Raw genomic sequence first — 16532 nt, forward strand, 5'->3', positions numbered from 1 at the left:
TTTTTTATAGTTTTTTTTTAATTATTTGCCTTATTGTTATAACTCTTTCCAGCTTACAAATGGGAGTCACTGACCCCATCTAAAAAATAAATGCTCTGTATGGCTACAAATGTATTGTTATTTCTACTTTTTATTACTCATCTTTCTATTCAGGCCTCTCCTATTCATATTCCAGTCTCTTATTCAAATCAATGCATGGTTACTAGGGTAATTTGAACCCTAGCAACCAAACGAGAGCTGCTGAATAAAAAGCTAAATAATTCAAAAACTACAAATAATGAAAAAATGAAAACCAATTGCAAATTGTCTCAGAATATCAGTCTCTACATCATACTAAAATGCTATTAACATATTGAAGATCATATAATTTAACCTGTGCCAAAAGTATCATTTGTGGTTATCTGTATTAATAATGCCAACTGATTTGGAGAAGAAGGCATTTTCTGTGGCATACATGACAAGTGTATGTTTATTGTATAAGGGCTATTGGATCAATGTAATAATGTCAGTTTTGGAGAGACCACGTTCAGTTTTATTTCTAGTTACCAAATAACCACAACTCTCATCAAAGTAGAAAAAGCCATTTAAATTTATTTTTCTTTTTGCTTGAAAAAAAAAAACATTTGTAATCACAAAAACTCTTATTATAAGGAAACTGATTACATTGGGAAATAGCCAACCATATATATATTTGTTTTGTTATTACAGTAAATCCCGTGTTTATGTTATTAATATTGAAATCACTGAACAATTGTAATTAAGTCAAATATGTGTACATACAGCTCATAGGAGCTGTACCTTTCCGCCTCCATTGTCTCCTAGTGACCAAGGATGCTAGGAATTAGTTTTCTCAACAGCTGGAGATCTAAGGGTTCCAGACAAGGGAGGTCCAACCTGCAGGAAACTGTAAATACGCTGCAGACCACTAGATGTCCTTGCTCTTGATTAACATATTTTCTTTAAAAAAATTGTCAAAATCTCCAATAATATTTTGTGTACTTCTTTCCTGAAAACCTATGATGATCTGCTAAACTTCTATGGTACAACTTTACAAAAATACAGTAGTTTTATTGCAATTCTAGCACATTTAATTTACAATATAATACAGTAGCATATACTTACACATATAAAGATGGATTAAAACAAGTGGTTATAACTAGGTTTTAGGTTTATAAAATGTATTTTAGCTGCATATCTGCATTCACATTAAACAGAAATACCAAGGACAGTATGATCAGACTGAATATCTAGGTTGGCTTTGCCAGAAGTTAGTACCGTTTACTTTTATTTTGAATCAAAGGAATTTTGGTTAAGGAAGAAAAGTTGTGCTCAGTGTTATGGTTCTTATTGGTTCTTGTTGAGCAGATAAATCAAACTATCATCTTCTTGAAGTTACAAAAACTTGACTTAAATAAGACTTAGCTCAATGCATTCAATATAAGTTACGGTTATATTTCAAGACAACCAAACTAATGAATGTACTGAGCACCCCCATGAAGTAGGATTTCTGTTGTTCCCCACCCAACAACATTTCCCCGAACGCTGCAACCTTGCTCTGTTCCAGTCAATGTAATCTCCTCATCACTGAGTTCTTTGTCCCACAAATTGAAACCTGTAATCTTTCCAGAAAAGGATAATAATTCATCGAATCCTCCTCCCACACAACAACCATTTTTTTCTTGGCCAAGCTGGAAAATGCCACGGTTAGGAATTTCATGACCCTTTGCAATGTCATAAGAAGTAACTCTGTTGTTTCCATTTACCCATAGTGTTGCCTTGCCATTTTCAGAGCTCCATGTACCACACACATTTGTCCAGTTACTGGGTTCAACCACATTGTCTGCTATTACCTTATTCTGGTCGCCCCCTATCACTAGGACAGATGACTGGTGGTTCAAGTACAACTGGATTTCATAAGGGTTTCTTTTGGTGCCATAGGAAAAGACAATGGTTTTGTCCAAGGCTTCTGTTACCTTAACCCACACACAGAACGAGAAGGCCTGGAGAGTCATGTCTGCAGGATGCACACTCGCATATATTTTAGGTGATCTCATTGGGAATAATATTGCCAATTCACAGCCTAAAAAAAGGAGAAAGCATAATGAAGTATAAATGTACTTTTTTGTCAAATTGTTTGTTTTGTTTTAAGAAAAACACAACTAATTATTGGGATAGATATAATAAGTCACATATTTAAAACATACAAAACAATTTCATGTACCCTTCAACTTATGTCACTCTAAACACATTTGATATCTGCGATTCTAGTTGTGAGGCATCTTCAGATCATATTATATTATGTTTCCCCAATAGATTCTTCTTTTGCTATATACATTTTTTATTACAGTTTGGTCAATCTGAAAATAATTCCATCTAGAATTAATGACTGTGTTCGGTTATGATAATAAACTTTAGTCAATGCCTCAAGGATTTTTGCATAAACTTTGGTTTGATCATTACATTTACTATTACACCCCATAGCTCAAGTGGTTTGACAAAAAACAACCACATTTCTGTATCCATTGTATACATTCATAGAAGCTAAGGCACAATTTGCATATGTTGTAATTAATGGATATATAGCCAATATGCCTTTTAAAGTACATGATATTGGTGTGCTGGTGGCCAAATGCCATGAGATCTAGCAGATTGTACTTACAATCCAAGATTGTTCTTGCATTGAACTGATGCCATCATTGGTCAACAAATTGCATCTTGGAATGTGTTCTGAATGCAATCAGATTGAAATACCAATAACCACAAAATCACATAATTGACTGACAGCAATGACCGGTGTAGTCAGCATAAGATTGCTGAGAGACTAGAACATCCAGGGATTTGTGCATGATCACAACAGTGCGATCACATGTTATGGTACATTACTGAAGTAGCTCACAATTTTCTTATAAGAAAATAGGTCCAGTTAGCCTGCTTGAGATTGTAGCATTTGTGGCTTCTCCGTGGGCCTACAAACCCTTATGCCCTGCCTAAGAACCAGCTGACTCTTCTCCAGAGCATCTAATTAAAGTAAAAAAAACTGGCTATTATCCTTAAAGGGGGCATAAATTCCATCATTGTTTCAATCTGTGCTAAATAAATGCTATTAACTTTAAAAATTACACTTTTAATTGATCTCCTCATCAATCATTTTTGGTCCATTGTCTGATACGTCCAAACAGTTTGTGCCCTGAACCACAGAAGGGTAGCCTATTACAGCTCTGCCTTTACATAAACTGCAGTTACCTGAGACGTCCATCTAATTGCTGGTTGGCTACCATTCTACAGTACAAACTGCTGAGAGCCGCAGACTTTAACAGTCTGGATAAGCAGCCAACCAGAAGTGGGATGTCTGGCAAGCAGGAAAAAAATGACATGTTCATAGATAATCATAGATAATACTCTACTTTTGCCTATTTACAAAGTAGGTAGTAAGACTTTGCAGAATGTCTACTTTATTTACAGACAAATAGACAGCTGAGAGATTTTTCACATAATACAGGTATGGGGTACCTTATCTGGAAACCTATTATCCAGAATTCTCTGGATTACAGGAAGGCCATCTACCTTTGAGTCCATTTTAGGCAAATAGTTATAGTAAAAAAAGAATTGTTGTGGTAATAACAACACAGTACCTTATACTAAGTTGCCCAAGTCCATGTTGGGTGCTAAACAATCCTATTGGGTTTATTAAACATTTAAATTATTTTTAGAATTCTTAAGGTATGATAATCTAAATTACAGAAAGATCCAATATACAGACCCTTGATTCTGGATAATAAATTCTATACTTGTATATTATTTTTTAACTTATTATATTGTTAGTTTTTATTGTTTTACATAAACTAAATAAAGCTAATGTTCAAAGACTAAACATTATGTGCCAGCAATATGTGCAATCAGTTATCCTTAAATAACTTAGATGGAGATGATAAGGATCTTAAAGAGACTTTCTTTGACTTAAGGAATAAAGAAGCATTCCATTAATAGACATGCAAAGGTTCTGTGCTGCAGGCCATTAGACTGATTCACTTCCTCTATAAAGAAGCTTGTGCAATTTAAAATTAATCATGCTCTTAGACTGGACAAATGGCACACCTTTAACCAGTTTAGGAAAGGCATGACCTTTTTTATTTGCTTGTTTAAATATAATCTGGTTGAATATTTTGGTATACCCATTATTTTTTCGGTCACCTTGTTCGGATAATGCTCTAAAATGTCAGGAACACCATCTGAAATAGTCAATTTAATTAGTGTGTCTTTGACTTGATTATTATGGGCTTTCTAAAATTAAAAACAGTCCTGTAAAAGACCAATAGTGTAATTAGAAATTCCCTTAAGCACTTCACTGGCTCTCCTCCAGCTTTTGGAGAAATTAAAACCAGTTGCAGCCGTCTCTTTGAAACTTCACTTTTGTGGCATCTGTGTAAGATTTAAAAGCATATGGTGATAGATTAGGAGATTAATGTATGTGTGTGTGTGTGCCACACATGCTAGCACATACACACAGAATTTATGGAGCAAGAACAAAAAGTTAAAATATCACAATAAACATCTGTTTAGATACCATTTTTTATAATAACTGAATCAATTGTTTTGGACTCATTTATGAATTGTGGTCACATGTCTTCAATGCCTGATTCAGGAATGTGAATGAAATGCAGTGAACTACAACCATCAGCATTCATAAAAACTTCAGAAATGTGTGACACTCATAGCCTAATATCTTGTATATTGTAAAGTCCTAATATAAAGACCCATCTTAAGGCAGCGAGTGGAGAACTGGCTGATAGGTCTCTGAGACATCATAACGGATCATGTTCCAGCGTGATTGGCAGTAGTTTGTAAACCACATGATCTCAAAGAGTAATTACATGCTCTTAGAAATTGTGTTATTTTGAGATTTTTAGTATGGCATAGAATTAATTTCCCACATCCAAAACCAGCAGCCCCATGCTATTTAATATATAAATAGCAGGCCTGATATATCAGTTTTGCTGGATGAAAATTTTAGGATGCAAGAGTAGGGAAGTCAAAGTTATGGCCCTTCTGTTGGTGTGAATACCATATGGATCACTGATTTCACTGTGGGAGACAAGAGTGTGTGTAATATGCACATTCAGCACTTCAAGAAACTTCTCCATGTGTGCAAGTGCTGCTGGATGGCTCTGAATACTTGGGTTTAAAGGTCACATCAGCTGGATGACTGCACCCTTGATATCTTTGCTTTGAAGCAAACATCATAATTTATACGTATACATTTTGCATTGTTCTCTTTCCAGAGAAACAAAAGCAGAAACCCTTGCTGCCCTGCAATGAAAAAGTAGTTATAAGTCAATGAACGTGGACATATTTGAAATGTATTTTATGCTTTTAAGAGGCATGCTATTCAAAGTAGTGCCACATTGACTTGTTTCAGTTTTTTTTTCTTTACTGGAACATACAGCGCAGCCCTAGAGATCACATTGTCACCAATACAAAAATAACTTATCCCTTTCAGTCTGTAGAGACAGCATATGGATTTCAAATGTCCTAGTTTCAGAGAAATATGTATTAATAGTACCATTAAGTCATGATACATGAGTCAATTCCCTTGCCATCTTCTCGTTGAGCTAGCCAAATACTTGGATGGCGGCAGAGCAGAGAGCAATTTACTTGATATAAATATGCAGTTGTATTGTTTGTATGTTTTGTGCAATCTAGTGGAGAGGGTCTCATGACTATATATTTCAAGTTCTATTAAGAATCCTTTGATATATAGCATAAGCAGGCCAACATGGTTAATGCCATTGCTTACACATATGGGTGCCCCAATTATATAAAAAAAAATTTAACTGTGTGAAGTGCTGTCTTTTTAATCTGTAGCAGTGTGGGGGCGCTCTCTGTAAAACAGCAGCCATCAGTTAGTTCCTGGCTTAGTGCCACCCTCTCTATTCGCAGAAGGAGTGAAAATGTGTCACACATTTGATGCCGCTGATGATGACATGACACTGGCTGTGCTTGTGTAAATTGTACCACCCACAATAATACATTTTTGTCCTCTAAACTACCTTATGATGTATAACCTGTCTGTATGCATCTATAGGAATACCACCACCAGCCAGTTTATGAAACTGAACAAATTATGTCAAATTTAAGCCATTTTATTCAACAAAAGCCATAGAGAGAGTGAGGGATCATTATGTAATACCTGAAGAGAAATATATTTCTTTACTAAATACTCCCAGTTTAGAGCTAAGATAGCTACATAGTAGCTTGAGCTGACAAATTACCTGGAAAATAATTTCGGACAGTTGTGTTTTGGTTCCTAAGAGAAACTGCAGAGATACTTTTTATTAGGCACTGCTGGAGATTGGTATTGAGGTTCTATGGATCCCACTAAATCTTGGGAGGAAGATTTGATTTCTATGCATATAATAAAAGTACAGTACATATCACTCATTGGGCGTTGGCCTCCTAAACTGTATTTTTGGGACCCCCAGAAACTAGGTCTGCAGTTTTTGTTAATACACCTCTGTTATGTTAGTATCCTACTCACTCTAAATCACATACACTAAATGGCAACAACACCTCTAGTAGAAATATATCACACCAAACAATGCTGCTTTTTCAGGATATTCATTTATACCTGCATTATTTATTTGGAAGGGGTGTATAGTTTCAGGTCCCAACTGGTATTCTGTTAAGGGTAATGGATTTCATAGTTGGCTTTATGAAACTCCCCCCCCCCCCACCAATGACATAATGGGCGTTCTACATTATTTCCAATAACCCCCAAAATACAATATTAATTCTAAATGTAATTTTAGTTGTCATATTGCAGAAGCATGAGATTCGTTGGCAAGAAAACTCATACAATGGAAGTCTAGCATTTTATCCTCAACCAAAAATGTAGTGACTCAGCACATCTGGCTCACTCATTGGTGTGCCTGCATGCGTTTTGAAGGAATTGTTGGTTAAAAGTTAACCACATAGCTGCTAGCACAGTGAATCAATACAAATGTTACAATATTGTTATTTGAACAACTGTTAGCAGTAGTGTTCAGTTAAGGAAAGGGCACAAGAGTGCCCTTTTAGTGAGATGTTTCTAATTACATTTTCAGACAAATAAGGCTCATCAGCATAACTCTAGAGATGTAACCCTGCAAAAGAAACAAATGCGCCATCTATCTGCCAACCATGGGGGGAATAAAATTCCATCACAACAAAAGCTAACAGGGAATGCTGGGATGTGTAGTACACAAAAGCAGAAGTTCACACAAGCTTACCTCCTGGGAGATATCGTTGACTGATCCAGCTTTGAGCTGTCTGCAGTTTGGCATTTGTTTGATCCAACATTTGCTGCACAGCCTCAAGAGCAGAGCTTGTTTCTGCACAGTTGGAGCTGTCTTCTGTTGTCCTTAACAGCAAGGCTTCTTCAATACGGCTAATCCTTTCTGATATGTTAAAGTTCAATAAAACTGCATTTTCCAGATCATTTTCCTTCTTGGTGTTCAGACTATTTTCTCGTCGCTGAGCTTGCTCACACTTGGATGCTAAGGATCTGTTCAACTCTGTTGTAATTTTTACAGTGGATTTCTCAATGTTGCTTGCACATGCTCCAGCAAAGTTACTGACAAACTGCAGCATTTCTGCTCTCAAGCTCTCCAGTTCCACACTAACAACTTCATCCACAGTCTGCAGCAGCATATTTTCTCTCATCTGGGAGTTCTCCAACATTGTAAAAAGTTTGTCCCACTTTGTCATATCTTTCACTTGGCAGTCGGAAAACACTAGAACACAAGAATAAAAGTTACACACACCTATTGCCCTGAAAGGTATTTACATGTTTCACTTATGTACCATTGTGTGGTAAGTTGTTGTTGCATGGCATGCTCAATTTAGCAATAGGAATTAGATATAAGCTAGAGTAATGTAAGATAATTAAATGGCAAATACATAAGATCACATTTACTGAAACTAGTTAAATTAAATCATTCAAACAACAGTAATTAGAAATATATTATATCAGTAAAACGTGCATGATTAAAGAGTAAAAAAAAACGGGAATAAAGAAAAAATAAAATGGGTAATATATACTTGCCTTCTTCATTCTCTAGGATTCCATTCTCTAAATCATTATTTAATTTAACATGGATTATGTCGTCAATCGTTAGGGCTGTGGAGAAACAGCAGACAGCACAGACTAAAATATTTAGTGGGGTTATTAAAGAGAAAATCATGATTTTGCTGTTTGGCAGTGATGTGTTATAATCCTCTTGCAGTTGTCTTTTGTTCTATATTGGCTTCTTACTACACGCCAGAGCTTAGCTGTAGCAACTCTGAGAAGGAAGCCTGTGAAAGCCCTTAATAAATGCTATGAGTGAGCCAGGTGAAGAAGTAATATCAGTATTACTCAGTAGCAGCATTGTAAGCAGCCATATGATGTAATGTAATAGGAGTCATGTTAAGGGGTGGTAGGGGTGGAGGTATGGCAGTTACACAACTTCTCCTTAATGGCTCGTGTGGTGGGTGGATGCTTCCAAGCAGGGGGAAACACAGGGAAGTTTGCATGGGGTACTATAAATCACAGGGGGATTGTGAACACAAAACATCAAGACTCTCTCCATCCCACATGTGCTTAACTGCTTCCTTTACCAGAAACAGCTTCTGCTCAGATTTTCTTACTCAATGTGTGCTTGTTTGTGTGTTTTCTTCATTAGTTGTTAAGGAAATGCCATAGTTTGATGGCTTCGCAATGATTTAGGTCCCGGTGACAGCAATGGCGTGTAATTTATTTTACATTTACTTTAATGAAGTTGTTTGAACATTCACGTTATATCATCACTTTTCAGAGGCACAGAGAAGAAAGAGTTTAGCCAATTGCCATCTTTTAATAATTAGTTTGTTGTATGTAATGTCTGTTGTGTATATCAACTGTCTAGCATGCAACTTAAATTATCATTTTCCCTTGAGACAGTTGCTTAATTGATAATTCTCTAATGTCTGGGTTGGATTCCTTTGCCTGAACCTTTTGACGTTGGCCAAGTTATTAAATCTGGCTATACATAGACCGGTAAAGTCCAACTCAAATCAGACATTTTAGTAAAAACTTTTGGCTTATGATCACATCAGTATGCCTATATTAAAGACGGGTTGGACTGGTACCTTTGAACGCAAAGCTGTAACGTTTTTCAGCCGATTCCTTGTGTGTAACTCCGCCATGGGTACAAAAATCCAAATAGAAGGCACGATTAAGAAGAACAAAGAATGGCCTGGAGGCAGGTAAACTGCTCAATGTGGCTTACAATAAACCACATTGAGCAGTTTACCTGCCTACCTCCAGGCCATTCCTTGTTCTTCTTAATTGTGCCTTCTATCAGTATGGCTATGTAATTATAGAAAATAGATCACCCACATGATCCAGGTAAGATTCAGCCTCCCCATGGACTGAACACATGGGAAGATCCTGTTGCATCCTAACACACAATCTTACACAAGCAGAGTTGTATCTGTTACTCTAGAGTGGAGTGCAACATTCTTCAGTTACCCTGTTAACTTATTTATGAGGCAATCAAGGGCTCCCTTGCATCTGTGTGATTTGTGTCAAAATTCATGTTTTGCAAATTTTTTGGGGGAGAAATTCGCCCATCACTAGTCTGCACTCAATAAGTTATCTATCACTGAGCCATTTTATTTGGCCCAAAAAAATCTGCCTGTAGGAAAAGGGCTAGATTTTAACATAAAAATAGCTTTGAGCTTTAATGATGAGTTTTTATGATAGATGATGGTTACTTTATGGATGTGTTAGAATCTATCATCTATCTATCTATCATCTATCTATCTATCTATCTATCTATCTATCTATCTATCTATCTATCTATCTATCTATCTATCTATCTATTATCTATATTATAGATTATATCAAGCTATCTATAGAACTGTATGTATTGATGTGTTTAGATTGGTGAAAATTGTTCAGCAGCTTACAATATAAACATATCAGTTCAATCATGTTTCTGTATTTGTATACTATTGCATTTGCAATAACTCAACTAGAGTGTTGGAGCTGCTACAGATCACTCACGACACATTTCACTCAACACTGCTTTTTTGGGGGGTTTTTTCACCATATTTTTCTGATGCTACATCTGGCAGACGTATGACAAAATTAGGATTTATTTTATTAGGATTGAAATCTGTCTTTTTAAGCCAAAACAGCATTACTGAAAAGTTATGACATATGACTGACACTTTTCATTTACAATTCTTACTTGACATTTACTACTGTTTGCAAAGATACCCTATGGAAGAAGGATATTTGCTATTGGTTAGTAGTTCATAGCTACTTAAAGTGTCCTTATATTTAGTATAAGGTTGGCTTATAAAGGTTGCTCATATGCTGACTTTTTATTGTACCTGTAGTATACAAATTGTGCACAGTCAAACTGAGCTGTATGTTAGGGGTTTAACTGTGGAGAACCGGGAGGGTAAAACTATTTGGCTTATAAAGCAAACAGGCTAATGTACTTAAAGAAGCTATATAATTTCTAGGCTTGGGGACTTGACATGGCTCTAGAATGAAAGTAGGCGAAAACCGAGTTATCTGGGGCTTTTTGACAACACCTACAACATACTTCTTGACATTAAAGTCAGGAATTTTTAAATTAGAAAGCTTCTCATCCTATAGTTGGGTACAAATCCATGAATGGAATTTGACTGTATAAAAAGTCCAATAGGATTATACATTGCTACAAAGGAATATAATTGAATATTTATGACACCCTTTTTGTGTTACTGACTCATTATGTTTACATGTGTCTGCTCATGTGTTGGATGGCTGTTATAAAATTCATTTTGCTTTTCATCTGTCGAAAAATTATAGATCAGCACCACAGGTGATGGAAAAAAACAAAGTGAAGGAACTGTGAAAAAGATCAGCAAAGGAAAAAATTCAGAGAGTTTACTTTTCCTGAAAAGCTGTTTGAAGTTTTTTTTAGTATTGGCAACCTTGGTGCTCATAGGGACAGATTTACTAAAGAGCGAATTGTGGGTTTTTGGTGAAAATTCTCCAAATTCACACTTCACAGCGATATTGCCTATTTACTAAAAGGCATATAACACTTACCTAGCGAAAACCCTCAGCGCTGGAGAAGTTTGCTGCCGTTTCGCCAGGCAAAGTCAAACTGCTGGTGTTTTTCCTTATTAAAGTGGAATTAGTAACACTAGGGAAAATTTTCACACCAACGAATCATCGCTGATGAAAGTACGGCAGCGTTCTTTTGCCGAGATGCAATTGTGCAGTTTGAGGAATACTTGTATTCGTCAGGAAACAAAGTCTGATGTAGTTGGGCAAAGTTTGGTGGAGGCTTCCAAAGCAAAAATTTGTGCCCCATAGTGTCATGTGTTTTGTTTCCCCATGAGTAGAGCTTCTAATTTGCTGGAACTGGAAAGCATTTTTCTTTTAATTGACTCCATTGTACATAGTATTGCATTTCCAGAATTTAGATCACTATACCTTAAAGAAGAAGGAAATATGAAATCACTGGGGGGGGGCATATCATTAATTCTATATTTCAGGAGAAGCTTTGAACAGAAAGCAACATTTTCCCATAATCTGGCAAATAACTTGTTAAAATGAATGACCACATTCCTATTTATAACTTTTTATTACAGAGCCATTATATTGGGCAATTACAAATCTGAAAAAACAATATTGCATGAGGGATGCTGAATTGGAAACACATACTTGCATTTCAGCTGCTGAAGACAAGTGCCACATGTGCCATTATTCTTAAACCAAAGACCCATTCTACACCATTGTGTTTTAGCAAAGAATACATTCGCAAATTCTTTTTAAACATTAGTCACCTCTCTATACCTCTGTGCTTGTGTCTTCATACATTTATGAATATCTCCTGCATCCCTCACAGAGCAATTGTCTGTACAATATTTACCCATGCCACCATTTTCTGCCTTGTTTCATCGGAGTATAATAAATCTTGAAAAATTCGAGTTTTTTTTTAAAAAAATCTGAAAAAAATCTAGTTTTGAATGAAAACTAGCCTAGAAAAAACGAACATTTTTCAGGAAAACACAACTCAACCTTTGATAAATCTGCCCGTATCTGTAAGTAGGTTTATATGTATATATAAAGAGAGAGAGAGAGAGAGAGAGAGAGAGAGAGAGAGAGAGAGAGAGAGAGAGAGAGAGAGAGCATGAAAGGTCAAGTCTGTCATTTACTGGTTGCAGTGGAACCATTCTAGATTTATTTTGTTGATGACCCCCAAAAGCCATAGCATTTTCTGAGTTATTTGCTCTCCCTGATGTATCCTTCTTTTATCGCCTTACAGATATCCAGATGGTTGCACAGAGTCATAGGGAAATGCATATCTGGAGCTTATATTCCCGTATTTTAATATAAACAAAGGAAGCTATAGTCACTGAAAGGTTATGTGGCATTCTTTGTAATATTGCAGAGATGCATGTCTGCGTTTCACTCATAGCTGTACAGTTCATTTTCAAGACGCTTCATATTTCATTTACAAAATAGAACCATGTGTTTGACTAAACTTCTGAGAAAATGGTCACTTTGTCTAACTTTGTCTATTGCAATGTAAAATTTTGTTTTATTCACATTCTTTTACTAGTCATGCACAATTCAATATATATTAACATTTGTCATCTTTCCAGTTGTGTTTAACATACTTATGTGCTTCTTTTGAAGAGAAGCTGCATAGTATTAAAAAGTAGTGTTTATTTTCCATCTGTGTACCCTTAATATACATTAAACTACAGGAGGTCTGCGTTTTTTGATCAATAATTGCTTGTACATGCCATTAGACTCAGTCATAAGTGACACAGCACTAGCTGATCAGCAGTTGTGTAAACCCTAAGAAAGCAAGGCTGAGGTGTTGTGAGAGATAAAAATGTTCTATCAAAGCTACCAATGATAAAGCAAAAGAAGACTGACAAAAAATATCTTGTTGTACAGATTGATTGTATTACCTGTTAGAGCCCTTTTCACTGCAGAGAGACTTTCTGATTAAACTGCCTCCGAGATTTTTGCACTGACCACTGATTAGGACAATATACCCCTCAAACAATACAAAAGGGTTTTCCAACAGTAACCCCATGATAGGTAGAGGATTTTCTTATATTTATTTTCTGCCCAGTCCAGGGTTGGAGCTTGGCTGGCAGGACACCAGGAAAAATCACGGTGGGCCCACGGCTCTTGTGGGGGGGGGGCTGAGACAAATTCACCAAAACAATGGTGTACAAAGCTGTGTAAAATATCAAGGTGTGTTTAATTTACACTATGCGAATGCCAGAGTTGCCACCATTATTTTACACTGCTTCAGACCTTTGTAAGTAAGTTCCGGCAGAAGTTGCTCAAAGAACAAGCTCATAACAAAAATTACGCCATTTTTACATGGTTTTTGACATGGTGATGCCTAGCGATGTATGACAAATTATTCTTCTGTTTTTTACACAATAGATCTGCTCCTAAATAAACCCCAGGCCATTCTCAAGATATAGTCCCCGTGTGGCATGTATAGCACATGGCAGCGGATCTTGCATATCAATGAATATTTTCAGGTCAAGGCAATAAGTGGCATTTTGGCATTTATCCCAAAGTAAATGGAGAACAAGCATAAAAGTGGTATATACAAGGAGAACAGTGGGTATTGGCACACCTATCTTATTCTACAATGAGATGGTATATAATGGTGCCCATAGCACATTATTATGTGAGAATAATGGAAAATAACATCCCTACCATATTATACAGTGACAGCAATAACTAATAACATGCAACACACATTATACAGTATAATAAATTTGTAATAGTCTCATGGCACATAATAAAGTGGGAACAATTAGAAATGCCACCTCTGTCACATTATTCAGTAAAAGCCAGAGAGTACTGGCACCCCAAGCATGCTTGATGTTCTCCTGGATTCGTAGTTCATGAGAAATCACCATATACACATATAAATTCTGTTACTCATTCAAACATGAAAATTCCATGAACCCACAGCATTTATTGATTGTTTGCTGTTTCTCTTCTCCTATCCCAGGTTTACATTAATTACCTTCAGTACCATTTATATGCCATTCTTTTCCTCTTTCCGTTACCTTAGTCACCATACATATATCATTCTCCTAGTGTTCTATACCCATCTCCTCTCCCTATTTTACCTTGTGTCCCTCAAGCACCATTCCATTACCACACCCCTTTCCCCCTTTGTTCCACACTCTTGTCCTTCCCCATTCTTCTGCACTACTCTTTTGCCATTATTTCTGTTTACCCTTAAGTTCCTCATGTGCCTTTCACATAACCTTTGTGCCATCCCCTCCTCCCTCTCTCCTCTTTTCCCATTTCTCCTGCCTCTGACCCTAACTCCTTGTACCTATTATTTTCCCCACATACGACATCCTCCAAATCTTTTTCTATGACTCAATTTACAAATAACAACAAAGTACACACCTTCTATGATAATTTAGAATTATGTGCAATGTTGTCTATGTAGTTAATTTTTAATTTATCTTCTTTGTCTCAATGTGACGGTAGTCATACAAGAGAAGATACTGGCTGGTGGTTTGATCTGCCTTGACTCATTTTGTAGCAAGTTCATGGGACAAAAACCTTTCATGTTCAGCCCAACTCAGGCAAGGATCCATCCTTATTAGTGACCTACTGTAACCCATATGATCAGTGGGCAGAAGACCAATTTTGGTCATATAATTTTGGTGCTTATAAAAACAGCAAGAAAATCCTAGTTGTTTGTTGCATATATGCCACATATGCATTATTTTGGCTGTGTTATGATATAATGGAAATATAATCATAATGTGGCACTGTATTAGTGTGTTAAGGAGCTATACATACATATTGTAACTCCGCTGCTTATTAAGCTATCCTTAAAACTTAGAAGGCTATGTAGTAACACTGGCTAACAGTTTACTTTAACTCCGCATCTCTCCTACAGCTAAAATATGTATGCTGGGAGCTGTATTTCAACAACATATGGAAGGATTGCTCATACCTCGCTGATTGGTTGCTATGAAACTGCACTGGAATAAACAGTACTGTATAACTAGATTTCACCTTATACTACAACATCCTTAGTAAGCGGTCACTATATTCCTATAATTAACACACAGACAGAACTCTACCACTGGGAGGCAGTATTGCTTTGATCCTGTATTCGGTATTGTTTCCTGAAAAGTAATGGGATTGCAACTGATTTCAGCATTGCAAAAGAAAAGAACGCACTGCAGTGTTTTATCTGACTATTACTCAATTTATAATTGCAGTTTCCCGAAACATTATTTACCTAGAGATTTGTGTGATTTCTTGTATCACTCAATTCTTCAATTGTAATTCAATATTTTTATGATTATAGTTTATTGCTATTTAGGGATGCACTGATTCCATGATTTGGTCTGGGCTTAGTCCAAATCCTGGCCTTTTTCTACAGGATTTGGTTTCGGGTTGAATTTAGGAGCCTGACTGAACCAAATGTGAAAGCTTTGTAGGGTTTAGATTCAGTTTAGCCAGAACCTTGGCTTCAGCCAAATCTGAATCTTGCTAAAATAAAGGCTTGGATTCAGTCATATCCCACAATGAATCCTGGATTCTGTGCATCCCTATGATACATAGCAAAATCCTAAAGTTGGGGACACACGCTTCAATTGCTTGCTGGAGAACACTTGTTTGCAGCCCCAGGGAAAGGATTCAGTTCGGTATTCGGTCAAATCATGTGTGAAGGATTCAGTATTTGGCTAAATCCCTAAAAAGTCGGATCGGCAAATCCCTATTTATCAAATTTGAACACCAAAAGAGCCGTAAATAACAATATTCTTCTGAATGGTGGTTAGTGATGTAATGAGTGCTTCATGATGTCATTTGTGTCACATGATGCACTATAACTCATGTATAATAAAGGGGGTTATTTACTAAAAATATTTTATTTAAAAAAAAAACACTACCATGCCCAATATTAGCTTATTTATTAACAGAAAAAACTTGATTCAATCAGATAACAGAAAAAACTTGATTCAATCGGATAGTGGAAAAGATTTTTTCTAATGTTTGCCCGAAAACCCAGAAAAAGTCTGATTTTTGGGCTAAACTCAGTGCAGACCACAACATCTTCAAATTGGGATAGGCACATCTCCCAGTTATACAGGACTTATACAGGACCTCCACAGGTCTGAGATGGAGGATTTCAGATCAGGCTTTTTGCAGCATCGGAGTATAAAAAAATGTTGAAAAATTATAAGGCCTGTCCTGTCGCTTATTCTGTAACAGTAAGTATTTCCGATGGTTTGCTGTTCAGCAGCCAAAAGAGTTGAAGTATCTAACTGCTAGGCCTGATAGGTGAAATTAATGAACTGTAATAATTCTTATAAAAATGTTTTGTTCTGTTTCATAAACTGAACAAATAAACAAAGTGCCAGACACTAGGGATCATCTCCAAACTTGGCCGTATTTATTACAAACAAAAATTCTGATGTTAAACACCTGACAATGGAGGCTGTCAGAATAA

At 36.3% G+C, this 16532-nt stretch overlaps 2 protein-coding genes across 2 annotated transcripts in view; one reads left to right on the forward strand and one right to left on the reverse strand.

Annotated features, from left to right (window-relative positions):
• Positions 1–16532, forward strand: part of LOC108716215 (ventricular zone-expressed PH domain-containing protein homolog 1) — a 213532-nt gene that overhangs the window by 15642 nt on the left and 181358 nt on the right. The window lies entirely within an intron of this gene.
• On the reverse strand, positions 572–8277 carry ptx3.L (pentraxin 3 L homeolog). The gene is given in 3 exon segments (NM_001097690.1): positions 572–2080; positions 7266–7769; positions 8081–8277. Coding segments are annotated over 3 exon segments (1254 nt in total). The 5' UTR covers positions 8220–8277; the 3' UTR covers positions 572–1469.

Source organism: Xenopus laevis, chromosome 5L (assembly GCF_017654675.1).
Source record: "Xenopus laevis strain J_2021 chromosome 5L, Xenopus_laevis_v10.1, whole genome shotgun sequence".
Taxonomy (NCBI): Eukaryota; Metazoa; Chordata; class Amphibia; order Anura; family Pipidae; genus Xenopus; species Xenopus laevis.